Genomic DNA, 20475 nt, shown 5'->3' on the forward strand with positions numbered 1-20475 from the left:
ACCACCAGTGCCTTGTTTTTATTTCTCTCTTGTTTTCTACATGATCTGACTATACAGTGTTAAATCTGTGCCATTTGCATCAGGAAAATAGTTTCATATCGACCCGACGTTCAACACTGGCAGACATGATTCTAGGGGCTTTAAAACGTAAACACTTTCACCTTTATTGGCATAGTCTCACAAGGCAGGAAAAGTTTTATTTTGTTACTTGAGGCGAAATTAACAACAATTCGGAAAACAACAACATATGGTGCACTTTCAAACATTTATCAGATAGAACATTGTGTGCCATTGTGTTGACCAAAAGACAGCACTTCTGAACATCTGTGAAATGTAACCGGCTTCTCAAGAATGCAAATTCACAGCACAGCTATAGAAAAAGGCCTGTCACACCAGTTTACAGTTCAGATTTTTTGGTCAAGACCAGTCTGCAGAGGGCTCAACTGAGCACAACTCTCTACAACACATCATGCTCTTGATGGAATTAACAAGACTTCGATCCAAAAGTCAAAGCTCAAGCTGTGAGTGGGACTTTGTACCATGAAAGGATTTAAACATGTGATTAGAAATAATAAAAATGTTGTTACATCTAGATACACATGTAATGTGCAGTTCATACTGAACGTGTTTCATGTTTGAAGGTTTTTGCAGTTCAGGAACATTTAATCCTTTTCTTGACGTTACCAGTTTAGTTTCAGACAATTCAAATGTAAATCATAATGAATGGCCAAAAAATGTTCTACGTTCAAATTAAATTACTGCTATTTGGTTATTCTTAACCGCAGCAGAGGCTTTGCACACTAGTTGAGAGTAGGCTTTTGTTCCTACAAACTAAGGAAGAAATTCTGTTCCTTTCCAGCTCTTTGGACAATAATGTCACTAACTTGAAACTAAAGGTCACACGTTAATCTGCCTGAATACAGCAAATCATTCTAAAGTGGCAGCTCTTGAGAACCACAAACCTCAAGCAACGCTACTCCATCAATGATTACAAGTAGAAATCATTTTATAGTGTTGGATAATGCTTTCAGTGCTCTTGTCTTTTTTATAGACTTACAGGTATTATCAGTTTGTAGCAGCTATTGTCATTCAAAGTTTGGAGAGTTGGACTCGGTTAAACAGGAATTACAAGTAATATAGTTTAGTCTGGCTAACGTAGGTGTCAACGGAGTGGCGTGTTTGACATTTACAAAAAGCTGCAGCCTCAAGTGTGCTAAAAAGCTTACAATGAACAATGTTAAACCTGTTCAAGGTTTGACATGTTCACCATTTTGGTTTGGCATGCTAACATTGGCTAATTAACACACAAAAGTAAAGTACGTCTGAGATTTTAAAAATGACAATGGTTACTAAAGTATTGAACAATTTAAAGTTGAGTGGATAATAGCACTCAAAGACACACTAAAATTGTTATTTTTAGTATTTCTTAATTGTATTGGTTCTCTCAAAACCACATATGTAAACGTCACGGTGGCACTGGAGGGAAAGTCAGTGGATCACATTATATGATGTTCATTACCTGGTGGCCATGAATGTTTACAAAAAGTCACGCCAGCTGTTTGCAGATGTGCTCGGGAGCTCACAACAGCAAAATGACTAACAGAGCTTCCCACGTTGACCCGAGGGGAGTCGCAGGCGTAGCGTTTACAGTAAGGCAGTTTTCCGCCGTAATCACCACATGACACGCAGAGGGATGTCAGTGTCTGCTCATGTAAACATTATTTCACTCTGTCTTGCATTAAAAGAAAAGTGTGGTTTCAGTATCATGTCATTCAATTGGGGAAAAAAAACACTGTTTTGTACAAAAAACATTGTAAATCTAAAAAGATTTCAAAGATTTTTTTTAAATTACATTTCAGTTCAGCTCAACAGTGATGCCATTGAAACAGTTTGATAAAAAAAATAAGAAAACTACACAAAATAACTTTAATGATGTCAAGTATTTTACAGCAGGAGTGGCATAAATACTGTTCAGCAGGTTAAAGATGACTCATTTGAATCCAGTCATTCATTTAGCAGTCTGGTGCTGAAGGGGCGATGGGGCATGTGTGTGTCTAGTTACAGTCATTCAGTCTTTCAGCCTAAATATTGGATTCCTGCAGGCACACAGGCTGTTCCTACAATTCGAACAGGAATGAAGTGTGTCGCAACCTTTTATTACCCCTGCGCTGTCAGGTGAGCAGCGCTTGCCTCACAGCAACCATTCAGCGAGTAGAAGCAGGTGTGTTGAAATGCTGCTCAAAGAACCAGTTTGCAGGGTTCTGCAGGCTGTTAATGTAACCTGATAAAGGTGACAGATAGGACAAGAAAGGAGGAATTATTCAGCAACAGCCGAAATGCTCTACAGAGAAAGCAGGGTGTCATTTTCAGGAATATAAAATGCAAATTATAGAAAAAAATAATCAAGCACAGTGAATGGCTGCATACAGATGAAATGACCGTAACTCTCAGGCTTTCTACACAAGGTACAAGTACATACATTACAGCAGTTTATAGTATTTGTCGCTGGTTGTGTTTGAAATATTCTTAAAATCTGTGTCCTTGCACAGTGGTTAGGGTTTGTTAGGGTTAGATTACAAAATGTCCTAACTACAGTAGATTATCAATTTAAGAATCCCTTCCACAAAAGCTACATAGGAAGCGAACCTAGAGACCGTCACATGTACACGTATGTTTTTACGTGATAAAGTTAAGCCGCCCGTTGCACGATTTTACTGTTTTGGGAAGTAAAAGTAAAAATGCGGTCTGGACTTCTTACTGGCTTCTTATCGTGCCTTGAAGAATGTTTAAATAACCCACAGGGAGGTGTTCTTTTTGAAAAAGACAAAAGGAACTGGAGGAAACGGCTACAGGGACCTCCCAATCCCTGACAAGCATTATTGTGTCCAAAAGCTGTAATGTCCTAAATGAAACTTGAGAATACCGTTTCCTCCATTTGGAGAATTGGTAGTGCTTTGAGGCCTCGTCTCGATCTCACCAGCTCTGCACCGGCGACAGCTGGCCTGCAGGGTCTCGTCAAGAAAACCCCTTTAAATCAGTGGACAAGACGACGCCCCGAGACCAATTTGCGTCTTCTTTAGCTACATCCAGTCAGAGCTGGGTACGAACTATGTTAACATTTCCACTTTCAAGTCTTGATCATGTCGTCATTCTCATTTTTGGTCTCCTCTGAGGCGCGCAGGCTGTTGCCCGTATCCTGGGCCGAGCTGAGCGGCCTGGCATTGGCCCTCGTGGACCGCTGCCGCCGCGTGCCGTTGCCGATGCAGCGCAGGAGGTTTTTGAACGTTGTCCACATTTCCTCGTCCTTGTAGGAGTAGATGCACGGGTTCATGACGGAGTTGAGTACGGCCAAGAGCAGCAGCCAGCGCTTCAACTTCATGACGTTACAACTCGTACATTCGAGGCCGTCCATGAGCAGCACCACCAGGCCGGGAGTCCAGCAGATCACAAAGGCCCCTTCAGGAAACAAAACAATGCCACATATCACACACACACAGGTACGCGGGGATAAATAGAACAAAAGATATGTGTTTTTAAGACCTGGTGGTGCTGGGAGGCAGATTTTGTAACCTTTAATAATAGCAAGGTTAACCGTTTGTCTACATGCTAAGCTATCTGCCTGCATATTTTTGCATAATGACATAAAAGTGGGATTGGAGAGACTTTAAATATGGTATTCATAAACATATTAATCTTGTTTTCATTGCTCCGATGGGTATCACAAATTAATAATGATTTTAAACTAAATTGGTGTATTTGATAGTTTAATGTACTTCTACTGATAAAATCACTGCATGTTAGTAAAGTAATACCCTTACGACAAGCAGACACATGTTGGGAGTACAATGGGATCATAATGTTAAACAAGTTTGAAATAACTGTCTGCAGCTGAAGGGAAGCCACAAGCAGCAACTTGTCTACACAACTGCATCGATACAACAACAAAAAGCTCTCTCTCTCCCTGTCTCTCCCTCTCTCTCTCTCTCTCCCCCTCTCTCCATAGCCTGCATTTTTAAACTTAAGTTAACCAAATTGAAATTGCCTTTTTGATGACCTCTTATTGGCAGTTTCTCATGCATTGAAGTTTAAAAGTGGACTCTTGCCCTTTAATCTCCAACAAGAGAGGCAAGAGAGAGGTTTTGGGAACACACATCTCAAGCCTGTGCTCTTCTACATCAGTTGCTTTTTATTTTAAGATAACACTAACAACTAATTGACTTATAATTCAACATTTACTTTCATTAGGTGTCGGTGACTGTCCGACTCCTCCAACACTCATTGACTCTTTTTCTATGTCAAGACGTCTGGTTTCAGTTCTTTAAACAGTTTTTCCTGATATCAGTTCCACCCGAGAAGACTTCATTCCTGTTGCAGATAAGTAAAAAAATGAAGCTGGACCCGACTGTTCACCTCAGAGGGCTTCAAAGTTCCTTCCATTCTCTCTCGCTCAGAAATTGCTGGTGTGTTATTTGAGCCACCTTTCGAGAGCACTTTGGTTTTACATTTCGCTCCGAAGTCACAGACATCTCAACGGGGAAAGACACTTGTTCTCAAGGGAACTCTGCGAGGCATCTGAAAGCAATTGAAAAAGTCCTCAAGTATAGGTTCTCGTTTTTCTCTTTTTCCTGGATTGGTGGGGGGGGAGGGGGTTTTCACCGAAGGCCAGTGCGGGGTGGTGTGGATGGTACGCCACATAGGCTCAGGAGCAGTGTCCTCGCAGGGAGACATAATTACACAGAAATCTGCATGGCAGTGTGTACAAAAGGCAGCCGGCAGCCCCTGCGCTGCAAACTAACTAGCTGGCCAGGCAAACAAGCTGAATGCCCGAAGAAACAAAGAACAACGACAGACTATTATCCTGCAGGGCAGGCGTGCAAGCTCACCACAACTATCTCATGGATGGAGTGTACGACAACAAAAAGCTGAGGACCCTTAAACTCATCTGACCTGCCAGTGCTTCCTGAAATATATCCGATTCAAAGTTTGATGGTTGTGTCATATCCAGATGGGAATCAGCATTCAAAAGCCTATTTTGGTGCCCAAGTAGAGTGAAGCGCTTTCAGTCCTATAGTTAGGTTCTTGTAGGAATGGGCCAGGAGGACTAATTTGCTTTTCTGACAGGTGGTTGGTTAAAAGTAATTTAATGATGTTCCTTTGGGCTATCTGGAAAATTATATCTCCTTGTATATTTTAAGACTTCAAAAATTGTCATTAACAAAAAATTTGACGATTGAATAGTGTCAAGTTTAAGTCACTGGGTAGAAAATCGGACTTAAAAGACTTAGAGATTCTTCTTTTCTTTCATTACTCAATCACTGACATGTTCTCAAAGCATTTACAGAGCGCAAACGTGTTATTGTCCTCTGGGTTTGCCTTCATATCAGGAAAACAGATTACAGTGTGTTTAGCAATGACTCAGTGAATTGCCTGGACTTTGTGACCTTTGTCAAAGAACACTCCGCTGAACAGCAAAACTATTTACAACCGACTAATGCATTGAATTCTTCATCAATGAGGCGGCACGAACCAAGTTGCCATGATGAGCACCTACCGAGCACAATCATGACCGTCTTGATGAGCTTGATGGGCGTTCTCTTGCGGTTGATGGAGCCGCTGGTGTGCGACGAGAGAATCGCCGTCTTCTTCTTGACGTAGGTGTAGATCCTCGTGTAGATGACCACCATCACGAGGAACACCACCAGGTTAGAAGTGGACCAGAAGATCAGGTAGCTCCTGCTGAAGATGGGCGCGAGTTGAGAGCAGTAGTCCAGGTTGCAGATGCAGTTCCAGCCCAGACTCGGCACGGCGCCCATGAAGATGGAGATGGCCCACACCAGCACGATCAGCAGCGTCACCCTCCTCTTTGTCAGGTTGCTGTGGACCCTCCAGTTCATGACAGAGATGTAGCGCTCCAGAGCTATCACCAGCAGGTTAGCCAGCGAGGCTGAGAGACTGATGTCCAGAAGACCTTGACGGATGAAGTATTCTTTAACTGTAAGTGTCAGCGACACCTCACCCGTGTTAAACATCAGGTACACGTACGCTATGCCCGCCAGGAAGTCCGAGGCAGCAAGGTTGGCTAGGAGATAGTAGAAGGGATAGTGAAACCTCTTATTGGTGATGACAGCAGCTATCACCATGGCGTTGGAGACCAGGATGAAACAGCAGAAGAGAGAGCCCACCACCCGCATCAAGATGAGCTTGTGTCCGGCCAATTGGTCATCAGCGCCGCTGTTATTGTAGAAGAAGCCCATGGGCTCATTATAATGGCAGCTTTGGTTCTGTTGGTCCATTTTAAAAAGGAGTGTCTGTGGAGAGGATGAGAGAAAACATGAGGGGGAACCGTTTCTCGATCAGCTATCTGAAGAAGTGCTGTTAAAATGAATTTATAAAATGGCTATTCTTAATCCAATATGTACCTCATTCTCAAAATTGATAATATGCTGCCCTTTTCATATATATTATATAAACGCATGTCTTTGACTGTTTCTTGGCAGCTAATATGGAGAAAAGTTATAATTCTTAACATTTGTTTGACACTTCCAAGACCAAATTATGTAATAATCAATAATTAGAAAATAACTACATCCAAATGTAAATCCAGTTATGACCAATTAAATATCTATCTATCTATACATTACGAGAGCATTTTAACTTCAGTTTTATAGATTTAAATGGAATGAAAAAGATAAATGTCAATATTGTATAAGCCACTTCAGTGCAAGGTGCCAAAGGATCAAAGGGACGGCTGCGTTCAAAAAGGGAGATTTGAACGTGCCAAAACTCAAGCACTTAAAATTTAAAAAAAGAAAGAAATCACATTAATCTCCATTACTAAAGATAAATAAGATTAGTGAGCATAGACACATTAAAAGTAATTCGGAATCGTCTACTTGTACAAACATTTCTTTGAGTTAACACTATGCAGCAAAACACAGGTTCCATTGTGGAGCCTTAACACCTGTCCGATTTTGGAAAAACAAACATGAAGGAGGGAGTGATGAGACATTCCCACAGAGGGAGTTTACAAAGAAGACAACCGAAAAAATAAAATAGCAGACCTTCAGGTGAGCTTACCTGCGCTGGAGGGGTTCGTCAGTGGCGAGTCGGTCCGCGGGCTGCGAGTGTCGAAACGTTCCGTGCGGAGCAGGCAGCGATCATGTCTCCTTGCGGCGCGGCGCCTGTGGACGCGGGGACGTGACGGCCCGAGCTGCGGGACGAAGTGGAGCAGGAAGAGTTGAGCGTCTTCGCTTTCCAGTCCCTTCGGTGACGCGCAGGGGCGTGCGCAACCCGTTGCGGTTTAGTGAATTCCACCGGTCGATTGGACACGTTTTAGTGGTGGTGGTGGGGGAAGAGAAGAAGGGGCATCGAAACCCACTCGAGCGTTTCGTTCAGTTTTCTAGGAATCCTCCGCGCACAGCCCACGCGACATTGCTCACCTGGAGATGCACGTGCGTCCGTTCGTTAGTCCACTCCTGTGATTGGATCTTGACTTTGAGTGTTTTGCGTCTTTTGCTAAATCACTTTCACTTCGTTTCAGAAGTTTTTGAAAATGTACGACAAAAACAAACCATATACGCCAATAATGAAAAACTTTGAACTTGATATCAGCTTTCTCAAGGAACCCCTATTTCTCTGATTTTTAGGACCAAATTCTAAAGGACAAAAAAAAGAACTAGTACTTTGTGTAATTCAAACAAAACTAATCGGTTTAAAGGAAATAGGACACTCTTGTCTTTGATGGTTAGAAACAATACACACAGCTGACAATGGATGTTTTTGGACTACATAAAAGTATCTCACTGGAGGACAAAAGGCCTTTCTTTAGGCTTGCATTTGCTCCAACGTGTTGTGTAGTGCCTTGCGATCAAGTTAAAAGCACATAACTCACACTCAAGGTCGTGTTCCAGCTTGCCAACACATCAACGGTTGTAGATTGTCTGATAAAACTGACTCACACTAGTTCTGGTTTAGTCAAACAAAATTCCCCCCTAATCCCATCTGTTAATGTGTTTCGCAATTTTCAGAAACCTACCTTTATGACAGAAATGTGCATTTATTGCAACACCTAAACTGCTGATATAATATTGACCAGTCCAGTTTGGCGCAAAGTTGAGCTTTAACTGATTACATTTAGTCTGACAGCAGAGCTCCCGATAAACAGTTAGGGGAAACAAAGTAACAATCGACAAATTAGAACTTTTGTTTTACTGCAATTTGAACGACAACACTTGACAAATAATTTACATATAGCACAGCATAAGGTTGCATAACGCCAGGGTTTGCAGCCACGGTCAGAGGAAACCAGTTCTGTGGCAATTAAACGTATGCACAGACCACGACAAGTAAACTTCAATGGCATCCAGAACTTCAATAGATACCATTTTGTAACATTTTTTTCTTACCAGCTAAAGCTCAAGTTTACTTAAGAAAAGGGAAACTTGAATGTTGTTGCTAATTGCACTTTGCACATTCAGTAATTCTGCACAGTCGAGGATTTTGCAGGGGACTGTTTGATCTTGAAGTCGATCAGACGTGTGACGTCATGTTTTCAGCAACATCCTCCTCCTCCTCCTCCTCCTCCTCCCTGATCCGTGTCCTGTGGAGGTGGAACAGCGGTCAGCTGATCAGTACAACATCGTCACTTTCTGGAACTCTGCAACAACATGAATCAAACACAAGTGTGTGTGTGTGACACATCGCCATATGAAGCACATGCTTTCTGCCTGAGGTCATTAAGGGTTCTTGAGTATTTAGAAACAATGCTAAACATTTACTACGCGTTTAAATGTAATATAATCTCCTACACAGAGTTTATTACCGTTCACATCAGATACAAAAAAAAGCACTCTTTATTATCTGCTCTTGCACCTTCACACTGGTTCAGCTATAACACACAGACAAGCAAGGGATGCAGGAGGTTACAGTTTCTGGTGGTTGTACCCATTTTGAGAATAAATTCCTCCCCAAACAAGCACACTGAACATCAGCTAAATGCCCATTTCTTGTGTTTGGTAGTTTGCGCCGCAGAGAAAAAGACTGTTTTATCAAATCTGTACAGCTCAGCACTTTTTGTAATCCGACTCAGATGGGAACACCATCACCCTCACAGAATGTGTCACGGACTGTGTCATGTCAAGTTGAGCGACACCCTACTGCTGCACGATTAATCCTGCGGTGACACAAGCCTCCGGATCAGCCTGGATGCTCCAGTCTTGGAACACGACTGGTTCAAATAGATAATCGGCGCCCATAGAGTCTACAACTGCGATGACAGGAGTTATCAGAGTTGGTGTAACCACACGTCAAAAACTGACATCAATGCCCTTTGTGGTCACTCAGGGCGTTTTGCATGCCTCACCATGACACTGCATTACAAAGTCCAATTAAAAATTAAAAAAAAGTCAATTACACATTGGCGACATCATCATTCGATTCATTTTCTGAGACCAGTGTAGCATTAAAGTATGGTGTCATTAGACGAGCAAGCAAGCTAACTAGCAGACAGGTGTATATTGAACAGAGACACCTTGGCAGAGGCCTCTATTGACGGCACATCCGCCTCAGAAATGAACCAACAGAGCAGTCACTTTACTGCGCCACTGATGGGTTCCTCCCATGAAAAGTACAAGGGTTTTCCATTGTCCAATGTTATTGGAAAGCTAAAGCAACACACTTTTGTACACAGCTTAGTACTTAAGACAAACACTTGGTTAAGCCGTTGTACACACACACACACACACACACACACGATTGATGAACCACTGCAGGTACAGTGAAGTCATCAATTAAGTATACGTTCATGGTAATCTGAAGAGCATTAGTATACTATTACAACTTTTTTCTGTGTATTCAATTTACAGCTACAAACACACAGAACGCTTAATCCAAAATACATTTCAACTGTCAAACTGGATGCATTTGTTCCAAAGTTTGAAATCTAACCAAAGGGCGACCCTTTGCGTTCCAAACTAGAACCTAGTACAATTAAGAAAAAAAACGACACCATAAGGAGGAGCTAATTGCATGAAGATGAAATTTCATCCAGTAAGGCATCACCATGTTAGCAGAGGACACTGATCTAATTTGAGAGCAGAGAGACACAAAGATCTCTTGAAAATGAGATTTGGTCAATTCAATGGCTGCAATTACAGAATGTGTGTAACTTGACAAGGGTTCACCTAATGCCAACGAGTCAGCCAACTGGTAGTTTTATGCTCAACTCCATAAAAAAAGATGCAAATGCATTTGTCAGTGCAGCATTACGTTGTCACTGTTACCAATTATTCCCTAATGGCTATCCAATTGAAACTAAACATCCTTTAACTCTCAAATCCAGACAGTTTGGAGACAGTGGAGCATTCAGGAATGATTGCAGAGTGGGTTTAATGCCTGGTAAAATTTAAAAAATGATGGTAGCATTTCTTACAGTCTGCCAGTACAACTTGCAAAGAAAGAAATTAAAATGGATGCAGTGAAAGTAGAACAATGGCGACGGTGACAGATCAAACCTGATTAAAGTTACGCATTTATCCGATGCAAAACAGGAAATGCGTAATCTATTAAAAGTGTGTTTCAGGTTAATGAGAATGCAGAACCAAAAGCATGACACCGCAGTCTGGTATATTGCAGCTGTAGGTGCAGCTTTGTAAACCATTCGACATTCGTAGATACATACTGTTAAAGAGGAAGCATTGACTTTTCAATTAGCCCCGTGCTGTTGTTCGTAAAAACCTGCTCCTCAGCTTCAAAATGCACATGAAATGCAACTCAACATTGGGACACGTTAGTCCGGTTTAAGAAAGGAGTACAAAATGACGAACTGCGACTTCAAAATAAAACCACACACAAGAGTTATTGAACTATACATTCTAGTTAAACTCTTGCCTCACATTTAATAACTTCCAATTACCAAAACCAGCTCAGTTCACTCAATGTTGACAGTGGACCGTTTATCGGGCAGGCAGCACTGCAGAGAGGGGGGAGGTGGGGGGGCGGGGGGGGCACACGGGGGTGAAAGGGAGTGGAAGAGGGTGGAGTGTGTGGAGGGGGTTCTTCCCAGCGCAAAGCCTCAGTTTCTCTGTAATCAGCCCATCGCTGGGTGTGTCTGCATAGCTCCCACCACTAATTCCATTGCTCTCCGACCACGTAAGGCCGAGCCAAACCACAGCGTGGAGGAAACTCCAGTCTGCCGATGATAGAGATTGGCTCATGGAGATGGAATGCGACCGAAAACAGGGACGCATCGACAAATACAACGTCTTGCTGCAGCATTAACGCGTAGCTACTCAGAAAAGGGTTTTCAGTATGTGTAAAGTTTGAGTTTGTTACTGCAACACACTCCTATCGGGTCTCCAAACGGTTTCGAATGATAAGGACAGGATCCAACACTGACACCACTGCTGGAGACCCACATTCCTGGGTCAATTGGAAGGAAGAACCAGATCCACAAGGGCAGTCCAAATCAACACAAAATTTAAATTTACTTTAAATTTGTTCCTGCTAAGGTAATACTGGGCAATATTTCAGCAGTTTTGAGTGTTGAAATTGTTGCCTGCTCTACACAAAACAGTCGGTTGATGTTGAAAATCATCATAAATTGCAGACGTAATTTAACAATGAAAAGATTTGGTTAAATTACAAGATATTTTACAGGGTAAAAACGATAACTAAAGTTGACATGTTATATTTAGATACATAGCTTATCTGGATTGCACTTCTATTCTTTTTTCATCTGCAGTCAAATGCGAAACTCCATTTTGTTTTAGAGCGTGACAGTAAATCTGATCCGGATCTGATCTTTAAAGAGAGAGTTAGAGATTATTGATTCAAGATCAGTGCGACACGCTCGACTGTGACGTGAAGTCATGCTTGTACAGAAGCAGCTTCCAGGTGTAAATGCGAAGTGTTTCAGAGTAGGGATTAAATATCAAAGTAACGAAGCACAAAAATAAACACAGTCATACTTTGGGCAGCAGCACAACAGAGAGGATCTGATGCGAATATCGGTCTGACTGCTCTCCTCTGCAACGGGAAAATCCTTCTGCTCTCTCAGGAACTTCTGCAGGTCGGTCGGTGGGAATCCATCTTTTTGGAACCTCTGTTGGTAAATGCAATCAATTAAAAAATAAAAAAATAAATAGCAACAGGTTGGAGTTTAACACTTTACAGCGAAATATTCCTCTCGGATTCCCTGGAACGGAACTCCCTTGCTGCACAGAGCAACAGCTGTTCCTTCCCCAGAAACGAACAAAAGCAGAAGTACCTTAATGGTCTCATAGGCGTCAGTGATGAGGGCGATGAAGAGCGACAGCACCATGTAGATGAAGAGCGAGATGAAGGAGTAGAGGTAGGCCCGGCTGAAGAGCCACACCAACGTGTTTTTGTCCTTCAGCTGGGCGAAGGTTGTGAACATGTCGTCGCCGTTCAACAGGGAGAAAAGGCACTCCGCCACGCGACTCAGGCCCTCGAACTAGAGACGGAAGATCGGGACGTTGGATTGGATCAGAGTTGCATTTCATATTCATTATGTAACACAAGAGGCAGCAAATCCAGATAAATCTGAGATCTTTTATATATGATCAGGAAATGTTGATCATCACAGAGACAGAGTTACAACGAAGGGGAAGGAGGTGCAGACCAACAGACGCATGATGGACGTGGAGCGACAAAGACGGAAAGGCACAGATGTGATAGTATCTAAAAACAACATCCGGATCCCGCTGCGACGGTATGGATTCCAGCACTTTGGAGACGTGTGGGTTGGCAAGTACAAGAAAACACGGTGTTTATTCCTTCAGTAAACACCAGGGGGATCCTGGCCGGGCGGACCGCACACAACGGGGTACTCCTCCCCCCGCCGTAATGTAATTATTGAAAGCCAGTCTGTTGACAGCAACGTTGGAAAAACCGGGAACTGAAACTTATTTGTTGCAACGGTATCCATAGCAACACTGCAACACACAACACTTTCACTTCCACTAAAACTGCAATTAATGTTACAGTATGGCTTTACCCGGTAACTTTTCTTACGAGTTGGACGTTTGAGCATAAATGCATTTAAAATACACTGCGGCATTTAAAGCAATACAAAAAACGCATTATAGGATTTAACTCAGGAGATGTACTCCATTGGTCATGCGATACTGAAGTAAACTGAAAAGAAAAAAATAGAAAATCCATCAACGCCCACAGCTGCTGCTGCTAGGACTTCCGTAAATAATTTATCTTAACAGGCAAGGACAGCTAAACACAGTTTCCCTGATGCCACTGGTTGTCCAATGATCTCAAGGTCAATGTGAGAGTCCAAGTGGAAGCTATAAGTCTTCCCTTTGAAAAGGTACCCTGATTGCAGTCAAAGTAGTTGTTGACGATACCCTACACGCAAACAAGTCACATCCCGTTCTTACTTTCCTTCAAAGCTCACCAATATTTCTCCATTTCAGGCAATCAATAAAGTTTAAAGATACAAATCACAAGATTTTCATTTTGAGCTCTGCAAAAGCGCCTCTCTCCTCACTTTCCATCACAAAGGAGAATAAATCCATTAATAAGTCTGAGTAGGTGTGTACGTAGTGTGCATATTTGGAATGTTTACCAGTTAACATTTGGTCCCATGGATAGAATGCTGATCTGACTGAAGATGGGGGTTTCAAGGACAGGCCATTTACTGACATCTAGTGGTTGCATGTTCAGTGTGTTTAATAAAATAAAAATGCTGTCTCAGCCAGCTCATTGATGTTCACATAATCTCATGCAACCAGTGTCTCTGGACCTCAGCAGTCTTGGAGGAAAGGACACTGAACACATGTCAGTGAAAGCGCCTTAATAGTTCCTTAAATTATCAACAAACACCCATTTTACCCCACTAGCAAATGCCACACTATAAACTCACTTCTCCAATATCTGGCCCTCAGGCCCCCTCATCATATACTGTATGTGCTCCTCAACCCAGTTGAGATGATTACCTTCTCATGGTATGGTCCCAGTACAATCCACCCACAGAAGGTGTAGCCGAGGTAGATCATGCCGGCACAGCAGCAAAAACGCAGGACCTTTGGGAAGGCTGCTTTCATGGTTAAAATCAATACCTTCAAATACACACACACAAAAGGATGGACACATGTATTATTGTTGGGACAAAACATGAAAGCATGTGTGAAGACATTTTATAAAGGTGTTAAAAAAAATGTTTTTAAAAGGCAAAAAAATAAAAAAATAAAAACCACTTACATTGTATTTCTGGAAGTATCCCAGGTACCTTATCACGCCGACCCACACCATTAAAGTAGACGTCCCCAGAAATATACTGCACACATCATAACTGGTGAGACTCTAGAGGGGAGGGAGAAGAAATGCATTAAACCCTTTATTTTTAAAAGGCAATGAAGTCTCGTAAAATGGGTTAATATTTAGTTCTGCTTCAGTGACCGAGATAAGAGTCAGGAAACATCTTTTGTTTGTGGTGAACCCTGTGAATTCTCTTTTAAAGGAGTCAAGTACAATGAGGAACTGAAACCAAGTAACATCCCATCACTTGTTGAGCAACATGATGAGTCATGGCTTTTCATGCTCCATGGTTACAACATCTCTCTGGACATCCAATACACATTTTGTCTAAATCTAAAAACTTGACTCTATTCTAGATAAATGTAGTCAATAGTACACTTGTACAGCTTGTAAATGTTTTATTGCATCTGGTTGTTGAGTTTATTCCATTTTGCCATCATGTAGGTGTGTAAAAAGCAGCCAAAATTTTGACTACCGTATTTTCGCGACTATAAGGCGCACTTAAAATCCTTTTTTTCCTAAAAAAACGGCGCGTGCGCCTTGTAATCCGGAGCGCCGTATATATGGCTCAATTGGTTGATCCATACTGGTTAACGAGGATCCATTGGAGGGAAAGTCTGGTGCCAGCAGCCGCGGTAATTCCAGCTCCAACAGCGTATTGTAACGGACTGTGTTTTCATGTTCTGGAGCGGCGTTGCACTTTACAGAGTTTTGGGATGGTCAGTGAAGGGCGCACAATGTGACGTCACTCATCTTAGTGCCACCTATGGGGACGCGGGAATTGTTGTTGTTTTGGAGAGCGATGGTGTGTTCTTGTTCGGCGTAGGCTACGGCCGACAGTAGCCTGTTTCTCGACAATAAAACCAGAAGATAAGCACACCCAGAGATTCATTAGCGAGAGTCGCTACAGTGCATTAAAGCTCGTAGTTGGATGTCGGGATCGCGCTGACGGTCCGCCGCGAGGCGCCACCGTCTGTTCCAGCGCTGCCTCTCGGTGCAAGATGCACCAAAGCATTTGCCAAGAATGTTTTCATTAACCAATAACGAAAGAGATATTGTTAATATCCACATTAACGTTTGAACAACGTTACCATGGGAGTGAAGAGTTTTCAGAACGCTTAATAACGTTTGATTTAGCACAGCCCGATCTAGTGGATGCATAACGCAGCCCCAGTCAAACGTTTTACTGCAGTTACTTCTATGCGCCTTGTGATCCGGTGCGCTCTATATATGAAAATAGTTCTAAAATTGGCGATTTATTGAAGGTGCGCCTTGTAATTCAGTGCGCCGTATAGTCGCGAAAATACGGTAATTAAAAAACAGGAAACGAACAAAGTAGAATTAGTAACATTAACGACATGCATTTTGAATCATTGCTCTAAGCTAATAGGAGACCAGCTTTGCTTTCCTGCGAGACAATAGTTGGGTTGAGATTGGGCGAAACACTCAAACACGGTGGCTATAAAAAAGGAAAGACAGTCAGTGACAACATTTAAATATTCTAATGTTATGTCACATTGGTTGGATCTCTTTTTTTTTTTTTACCCTGACGGGACATTTTAGATTACTCAACTACATATTTTTTATAGCTGGGGGAGAAGTAAACAATGCATGATTCTCCTTTTACATGTATTCAGCACTAAAGGGCTACAAAAGAAAAAACTAAAGAGATTTAGTTTACCTTTGCTTGTATTTCCACCTTCAGTATTGATCCGATAATGGCTAAGAGGTCGCTGACAATTACCAGCACATACCAGCCATTCAAAAACTCATTCTGGTCATCCTCACAAACTTTACGATTGTAATTTTCGCGGAAGAATCTGGAGAATCTCTGAAAATAGAAAAATGTTCAATCTTTTACCGAAAAAGGACAAAACACAAAACACATGAACATGATTATACCAGTTGAGAAATGTCATAATATAGATGGTATGTTAGACATTGCTATTAAACATTTAGCTTCAAAAAACAGGGACCGTGTGAGTAAGTCTCTGCATTATTGTGTGCAGTGCGAGCAGAGACCGAGCAGCTGACCTGAAGTAAGCGGACAGCCAGTACGATGGAGCGGGTGCACAGCACAGCTGATGCGAGGCAGATAATAATGACGAAGCCGTCAAACAACAGCAAATAGTGCGTGTTCTTCTCAGCTGAAACAAACAACAGTGTGTGTAAGTTTATCTTTTACGTAAACTGCTTCACACTCATTACTGATAAACTACCAGTCAGTCCGTTGGGCAGGAACACGCCCAACTGACTACCAACTGAAAAATGACAATCATTTCTTTGGGGCCATAAAGTGTTTTCAGAAAAAAAGAAAACAGAAAAAAACACTAAAAGGAAAAAGTTATATTTTACATGAATGGCTATGAATCAAAATTGGTTTCAGCGGCTGTAACCAAAACGCCAGGCCCATGCTTTGCTGTTTTGGGATATTTTTACAATTATGGATTAGGATCTCTGCAACACCTTCTCTCAACACAGTCACCTTCTCTGGGGATGCAAAAGGTTCAGGGTTCGAATCCCCCATGCTGCAGAGTCCTGTTTTCTATCAATGAATCAATCAATATACATGGTGCGTTTTAGAAAGTGCTCTTTGAGCGCTTGATCTGCTGGGACTAGGATCCTTTCTGCATTACGAGTAGATTATTTATTAGACAGCTACACCTTACCCGTCCCGGATATCTTCCAGTCTTGACATGCGCTGCTCTCTACGTCAATGTCCAGGAATAGTTTTACCTTCCCACTGTGACACTGGTTGTCAAATGTTATCTAAAAAGCCAAAAAGCCACGGAAAAAAAGATCACTAAAATGATGAGAAAAGTAGTTTTATTTCCAGTCGAATGCTACAGTAGTGCCAAAAATATTTGGCTCTCTTATACGTGTTTTTTTATGGTGAAATTGTTCCTTAATGTTGTGCGCACTATTATATTTATATATTATGTTTTGCAGGGACAATGCACACTAATCAACAGTTGTACTGTAAAGGGAGCTGTAGTTATAGAGGATTCTTTCCCATCTGCTGTTGCCAGCCTGATGTTTTTAAGGCAGCCCAAGATAATGGAAAGCATCAAATTGTTAACCCTTAAAATACGCCAGACACGTACCGTAATGTGGAAGGAGTAGCAGTCAGGTAACTCCCGGTAACGCACCGTCTGTAGGTTGATGCCTTTCAACGGGAAGGTTAGTTTTACGTCAACAAGCCTTTAAGCAAAATGGAAGAACTTTAATGTCCTGTAAAGAAAAAGTAACAGTGCAGCCACATACAGCACATTGATGAGAGCACCTTTACCTGTAAAAGTCCAAATCAAAAAAGGAGGAGTTCTGTGTTTTCCATTGATTTGCAGTCTTTGGATCATGTGACATACAATCTGAGAGGGGAGAGGAAACAAGCACCTCTTATTCCCCCGAAGGCTCGGGGACGTTGTCTCTCATATTGATCTAGTAATTTCAGTTTTACCATAACAAGGATGTGGAAAAATTATATTGGGTCTTGAACTACATTTTTAGGGCTTGAACGCAAACAGAAGCAGATATTATTAATGGATCTGATCTCGATGACAATGCGGCCGCTTTATTCAATGTTCATACATTTCCTATATTTGGTACTGGAATTTGAATGCTTGTTTATGCTTTTCAGTTATCAGTTTCTGCATAAAAAGAGTTTTACCGCTGAATTGTAATTCTGTTTAATCTAGAAGATTTTAGAAATAAAAAATATTAAATAAATGAGTACCAATTTATCTATACGTCTCATTTACTTTCACAAGGTTAAGATGTCTAATTAAGTGTTGTTGCCGTATACATAAAAGTATGATCCCAGTCACTAAAGAGTGAGGCACACAGGTTATTAATTAAAGACTGATATCGAATCTGATGTAAATGTTCCCGCTCACCTGTCTCCAGCTCGGCATCTATATCATATGAGTCACCTGAGGGGTCCTCGCTGCCCCTCCGGTAATATTCTTTGCAGACGATGAGAGGCAGCAGATTGCCGTCCTCGTCCTCCCCGTAACTGAGCGAGCCCACAGAAAGCCGGCCCAACTGGCTGTACTGTAAGTGTCAGAAACCTCAGGTAAATCAAACTGGAACCATGGTGATTTACCACGTTGGACAGAAGCTGTAAACTGCCTTAGCAACACATGACGCTGGGGCAAATATTAAGTGGAAAGTTGCAGTTCCCATAGCAGTCAGTTTCAGAGGATTAACAGATAAATGTTGAATAGTTTCAAATGACACAGATGTGTATTGAGTGCGGGTACATGCCTGATCCATGACGTAGAACAGACTGTCGTAGACACTTTGTTGGGTGTAGACCGCGACACAGTAGTCGTCCTCATCCACGCCGGAGTAGTCCTTCAGGAAAAGGTTTTTGAGCGCCATCATGTTCTCCTCCTTGTAGGCCACCACCAGCTGGTTGCTGAGGCCGAACAGGATGAGCTGTGGAGGGACAAAGCGGAAATGGGAACGTTAAGTGTCATTTAGATGCATGTGAAGGTAACCGACTGAAAAGGTATGCAGGAGGTCATGATGCAGGGCATTATGTTGTCCTGTCAGGCCTTTTTTAAATCTTCAATTTCTCTGGTAATGCCAGTGATTTGGACTTTGTCGTCACATACAATACACTTTGTAGCTGGCAACTTTTAAAGTAGAGCTGTGTTACTTCAAGACAAATATTGAGGAGGTAATGGTTTAATTCTGTATTTTGTTAGTTTCCTTTGTCAACTACTGAAACTTTTTTTACCACAGTATAATAAAAAGAAATCTACAAATTCTCATTTTTAACGAGAAACCTAACATCTACGTTCTGTAGGTTCCCGTTTGTTTAAATGTAAACACACAAATATCTCTGTTGATGCCCCGCCCCCCTACATCACATCAGAAACTTATAAGAATATAAGATTTGAATCTGAAAATATTAAATCTGCAACAGAAAAATATATCCAAGTAAGAATAAAAAAATATTTAAAAATTAATTTAGAACAGAGTCAAAACTATATTCAACCCAAAAAACTACAGTTACAGTATATGTATTTTTCAATTTTTTGGGCCTGAATTTGGCTCCATAGTTTTGCTGCAGAACACTGGACGCATTGGACAGAAACTGTGTGGATCTTATTTAAAGCCACATTCGTCGCCCTGAACACACCTGTGTTGTGATCATGATGATTTTCAGAATCTGCACCCCAAGTTTCCAGGGTAAGTGTCGTCGGGCTCGGTACTTCTCACACGGGCTCATGAAGTAATACCTTAGGTCATCTCTCAAGTTGTCCTCTTTGATAATATCGTGAGTTAACTCAGTGCTGAAAACAGAAGTTACATTCAAATGTAATATCTTCCCACAGCTGGGGGAGAATGAGAAGAGGCCAGGATACAGCACTCTGGGTTATAAAAAAAAAACAAGTGAAAGCAGCAGTTATTTCATTATAATATATTCGAGGAATAGTCACAGGGGACTCCATGTACCAAGTACACTGGCTGTATTCATGGTGCTGGCTGGGTTTAAGTCCAAGGTTACTTTAGGGAGTGCACGGTTTAACTTTTTTTTTTTTTTAAACAAACAGACCCCCGCCCCACAAGATGAAAACCACCTCCTAAAATTAGTTAGAGGCTAGCCATAGGGATTTTATTTTTCTTGGTCTGGTGCGTTATAAAGGTAAAAAATATAAAAGGTAATGTAAAACTGCAGGAAAACAAGAACCTGGTTACGGAACCCTGTTAGTTTTGCTCAGTTTGCCCTTTAATTCAGAAACATAATTTGTAATTCACCGGACACGTCGCATGCCCCCTAAGCTAGTTTTAACCGCCAGTCATAAAACATTAAACATAATTACTCACCTAATTGAATTGCTCCGTTCCAGATACCGGACCAATAATTCCATGATTGATTCTCCACGTGCACTGTGGAGAGCATGTAGTTGTAAAAGAACGACAGAGACTTGCCACAGACACTTCAGCTGGGTTATCTGTGACACCACGCAACTTCCAGGCAGCCAATCAGGAAATGACTTCCAGCCGATTTAAAGGTGTCCAACCCACGGCCCTGGGACCCGCCAGCGGCCGCCAGGGGCTGCAAAAGAAAGTCCAGACACCACAAATCTGTTCCAATGTTTAACATTGGCATGAATAAAAAATAACATTTTATGAATAAATATCTGCACCCATATTTCTGAAAGATATTTATAACAT

At 41.8% G+C, this 20475-nt stretch overlaps 2 protein-coding genes across 3 annotated transcripts; both read right to left on the bottom strand.

The window, feature by feature from the left end:
- Positions 1–1824: 1824 nt before the first annotated feature.
- Positions 1825–7363, bottom strand: lpar3 (lysophosphatidic acid receptor 3). Its single transcript, XM_037470651.2, has 3 exons — positions 7078–7363; positions 5552–6308; positions 1825–3456 (listed from the first exon to the last, which is right to left on the bottom strand). The coding sequence occupies exons 2-3, from the start codon at positions 6291–6293 to the stop codon at positions 3128–3130; spliced, it is 1071 nt and encodes a 356-aa protein (XP_037326548.2). The 5' UTR covers positions 6294–6308; positions 7078–7363; the 3' UTR covers positions 1825–3127.
- Positions 7364–7965: 602 nt separating this feature from the next.
- On the bottom strand, positions 7966–20319 carry mcoln2 (mucolipin TRP cation channel 2). Of its 2 annotated transcripts, none has more exons than XM_037470377.2 (14): positions 20125–20319; positions 19436–19589; positions 18553–18726; positions 18183–18339; positions 17579–17657; positions 17394–17490; positions 16959–17058; positions 16324–16436; positions 15971–16120; positions 14233–14334; positions 13968–14090; positions 12266–12472; positions 11967–12100; positions 7966–8599 (listed from the first exon to the last, which is right to left on the bottom strand). In XM_037470377.2, exons 1-14 carry the CDS (start codon positions 20166–20168, stop codon positions 8530–8532), a joined length of 1704 nt encoding a protein of 567 aa, XP_037326274.2. In that variant the 5' UTR covers positions 20169–20319; the 3' UTR covers positions 7966–8529. The 2 variants fall into 2 exon arrangements, with proteins under 2 accessions (XP_037326274.2, XP_037326275.2); XM_037470378.2 differs by having other exon boundaries at positions 8569–8656.
- Between the last annotated feature and the right edge of the window lie 156 nt (positions 20320–20475).

Source organism: Pungitius pungitius, chromosome 7 (assembly GCF_949316345.1).
Source record: "Pungitius pungitius chromosome 7, fPunPun2.1, whole genome shotgun sequence".
NCBI classification, from domain to species: domain Eukaryota; kingdom Metazoa; phylum Chordata; class Actinopteri; order Perciformes; family Gasterosteidae; genus Pungitius; species Pungitius pungitius.

Coding starts and splice junctions, on each gene's coding strand:
- mcoln2 (XM_037470377.2), bottom strand. CDS start 20,168: ATGGAATTATTGGTCCGGTATCTGGAACGGAGCAATTCAATTAG. Junction 17,491..17,578: donor TTTGATTTGGACTTTTACAG/GTAAAGGTGCTC, acceptor TTTTGCTTAAAG/GCTTGTTGACGTAAAACTAA. Junction 14,335..15,970: donor AGGTGGAAATACAAGCAAAG/GTAAACTAAATC, acceptor CCTCCCCTCTAG/AGTCTCACCAGTTATGATGT.
- lpar3 (XM_037470651.2), bottom strand. CDS start 6,293: ATGGACCAACAGAACCAAAGCTGCCATTATAATGAGCCCATGGGCTTC. Junction 3,457..5,551: donor GACGGTCATGATTGTGCTCG/GTAGGTGCTCAT, acceptor TGTTTCCTGAAG/GGGCCTTTGTGATCTGCTGG.